Here is a 3,070-nt window from a genome sequence, read left to right on the forward strand (position 1 = left end):
GGTGCTGAGGAATCGAACCCAGGGCCTCAGGCATGCAAGGCAAGCGCTCTACCACTGAGCCACCTTCCCTGCCCCCTTATGATGGTTTTTTATGTGTTGTATTTTCCTCTGTTCTTACCCAGTAAACTTCTTGTAGTTTTCTTAAAGGATAGTTGGTTTCTGTACAAGCAGGAAAAATACATCCTAATTTCTAATTCATTTTAGATACAGAAGGTTGTCATCTTAAACATGAAATGTTTTTGTTTTTATCAGCAATTTAGTATAGCAAACCCATTGCTCTTTGTATAATCTTTAGTTTCAAATTAGAACAAAAGTCATAGTCCATCTTAGCAAGTTTTAAAGCTAAAGGAGATAAACATATAACTATTGATATTAGTCTAGATTTTACTTTATTTCTCAAAAAAAGCATACTTGCTTTTTAATAGACAAGTATTTCTTCTCTATTGTATCTGTTGGATATCTCTACTTTATGTATAAGATACTTATTACCGGTTGGTTCCCTTGGATGCAAAGCAGGCTATTTACTTTTGCTTCATATGCACTAAAAAACATTTAGATAGTACTTCTTATTCTTTGTCAGAAACTGTTCTAAACCATGTTCACGTATCAACTCTTTGAAGTGTCCCAACAAATATGTGAAGTTGGTAATATTACCACCATGGTGTAGATGAAGAGTCTAAGTTAAGAATTTGCCCACAGGTCACATAGCAAGTAATGTCCTTTAGAACAAGGACATTACTGAGCAGTAAGCAGAAGCAGAACTTTGTGTGTGTGTGTGTGAATTTTCACACACAATATTGCCTTAAAATAGTCTTTGCAATAATCTTTGTAAACCTTTTGTTCTTCTCCAAAGGAATAAATTTATATACCACTTATAAAAGAAAAAGGATTTGAGAACTAAGATTTAAACTCCTTTGTCATAAGTACCTGTAAATAAAGTTACCAATGTCATTTTAATGATGTGGTCCAAAGAAATCCATAGCAACTGATGTTTTCCTAAGTATTCTAGGCATAACAAAATAGGCAAAACAAGTAACAAAAAAATGTTATTTAAGCTGGGCTTTGGTGGCTCACACGTGTAATCCTCGCTGCTCGTGAGGCTGAGATCTAGAGGATTTTTGGCTTAAGGCCAGCCCAGGCTGAAAGCCCACTAGACTACAAAAAGCCAGACTGGAGGTGTGGCTCAAGCAGCCAGTGAAGCAAGCAAACTGAGCTCTGAGTTCAAAACCTAGTACTGCCAAAAAAAAAAACCCAAACATGTTTGTTAGCATATTTAAATTGAAATTTAAGGGAAAAAATTTTATTGCTGTTTGATGTGACTTTTGGAGAAGACATTTTAATGACTATTCAACGTGTTTTTCAGCAAGGTGAAAAAATTATCCAGGAGTTTCTATCCAAGGTGAAACAAGTACCCTTTACTGAAATGTCAGAAGAAAACATCACAATAAAGCTAAAACAGCTGAAAGCTGAGTTGATAGCCAAGAATAATAGCTTTGTAAATGAACTCATTTCACGAATAAAGCTTACTACGTGAGAAAACCCTGCCAGAGGAGTGAGGATGGTATGAATAGCCTGTCTGCAGTGCTTTTGTATTTTCTACTGACGCCTTTTCCATAATGTTCACTGTCAACGCCTCGGGATGTCACCTTAATAGAATATTTAGTAATATTTTGTCTGAGTCCAATTTCAAAAAATCTTTATTTTGAGAATTGAGAACTATTGCCTAAGTGGATGTGGGCAATAGTAAGCAATATGCTGAATTTTATAAATAAAACCATGTGCTAATGGAACTGGAGATGTATTTTTTTGCCATCTGACTTTGTCCTAACTTACTCTAATAAGACCTTTTAAAAATAAAGAATATGGGCTGGGAAGGTGGCTCAGTGGTAGAGTGCTGCCTAGCATTCATGAATCCCTGGATTCCATTCCTCAGTACCACATACAGGGAAAAAGCCAGAAGTGGCACTGTGGCTCAAGCTGTAGAGTGCTAGCTTTGAGCAAAAGAAGCTCAGGGACAGTGCCCAGGCTCTGAGTTCAAGCCCCAGGACTGGCAAAAAATAAATAAAAATATAAAGAATATGCTTGTGCTTCATTCCTGTAATCCCAGCCTCTTAGGAGGCTGAGATCTGAGAGTAACTTTCCTGCATAGGCAGGAAAACCTATGACACTCTTACCTCTAATTGATCACCAAAAAGCTGGAAGTAGACATGTGGCCCAAGTGGGAGAATGCTAGACTTGAACCCAGAAGCACAAAAACAGTACCCATGTACAAAGTTCAAGCCCAGGATCAACACATAACCAAATACACACAAAACCTAACGAATCTTGTTAGGTTCTAGAAAAACAGGCCTACAAGCATTTTTGCTACTCAGTCAGCTGTGATCTGAAGATCCCAGTTTGAGGCCAATCTGGCCAGACAAATGCAAGAGACTCTTTTCAGCCAACCAGCAAAAAGCCAGAAGTGGAGATATGGCTCAATTGGTAAAGAAAAAGAAGAAGAAAAAAAACTAAGTAAAAGCTTGTGGCTTTGATTCAATGCAGAGTACAGACAGGAACACACACACACACACATTTTTTTTTGTCGGTCCTGGGGCTTGGGTGCTGTCCCTGCGCTCTTCAGCCCAAGGCTAATGTGCTACCGCTTGAGCCATAGCACCACTTCTGGTTTTCTGGTGGTTAATTGGAGCTAAGAGTCTCGTGGACTTTCCTGCCCCAGCTGGCTTTGATCCTCAAATCTCAGCCTCCTCAGTGGTTAGGATTACAGGAGTGAGTTACTGATGCCCGGCTCACACAGAGGAACTTTGTAAAGCAAGAAGCACCATTGGAGATCATTCCCAGAAATCCCAGAATGCCCATAGGCTGATAGGAACCAGGTTAGCTGTGTGTTGCACATTGGCCAAGAAATTAGTGGAAATTGTGATCTTCAACCCCATCTGGCATTTTTATCCGTGGAGACAAAAATTTGGATTTTAACAAAGCGTTTCTCATTGGGAATCCTTATTTAATGATAACCCTTGTAGGAAAGAGACAGAAACATTAGAAGTGATAGCTGGGTGGTCTGTAGATGTAA

The 3,070-nt window shown here is 38.8% G+C and overlaps 1 protein-coding gene across 1 annotated transcript in view; it reads left to right on the forward strand.

Annotated features, from left to right (window-relative positions):
• Msh2 (mutS homolog 2) overlaps positions 1 to 1,790 on the forward strand; it is a 54,537-nt gene extending 52,747 nt beyond the window's left edge. The window contains exon 13 of the mRNA XM_013017909.1: positions 1,364 to 1,790. Within this exon, the coding sequence (XP_012873363.1) occupies positions 1,364 to 1,534 (171 nt within the window). The 3' untranslated portion in view covers positions 1,535 to 1,790. The remainder of the gene's footprint in view (positions 1 to 1,363) is intronic.
• The last annotated feature ends 1,280 nt before the right edge of the window (positions 1,791 to 3,070 follow it).

The sequence above is a fragment of the Dipodomys ordii genome, unplaced genomic scaffold (genome assembly GCF_000151885.1).
Source record: "Dipodomys ordii isolate 6190 unplaced genomic scaffold, Dord_2.0 Scaffold37, whole genome shotgun sequence".
Classification (NCBI taxonomy): Eukaryota; Metazoa; Chordata; class Mammalia; order Rodentia; family Heteromyidae; genus Dipodomys; species Dipodomys ordii.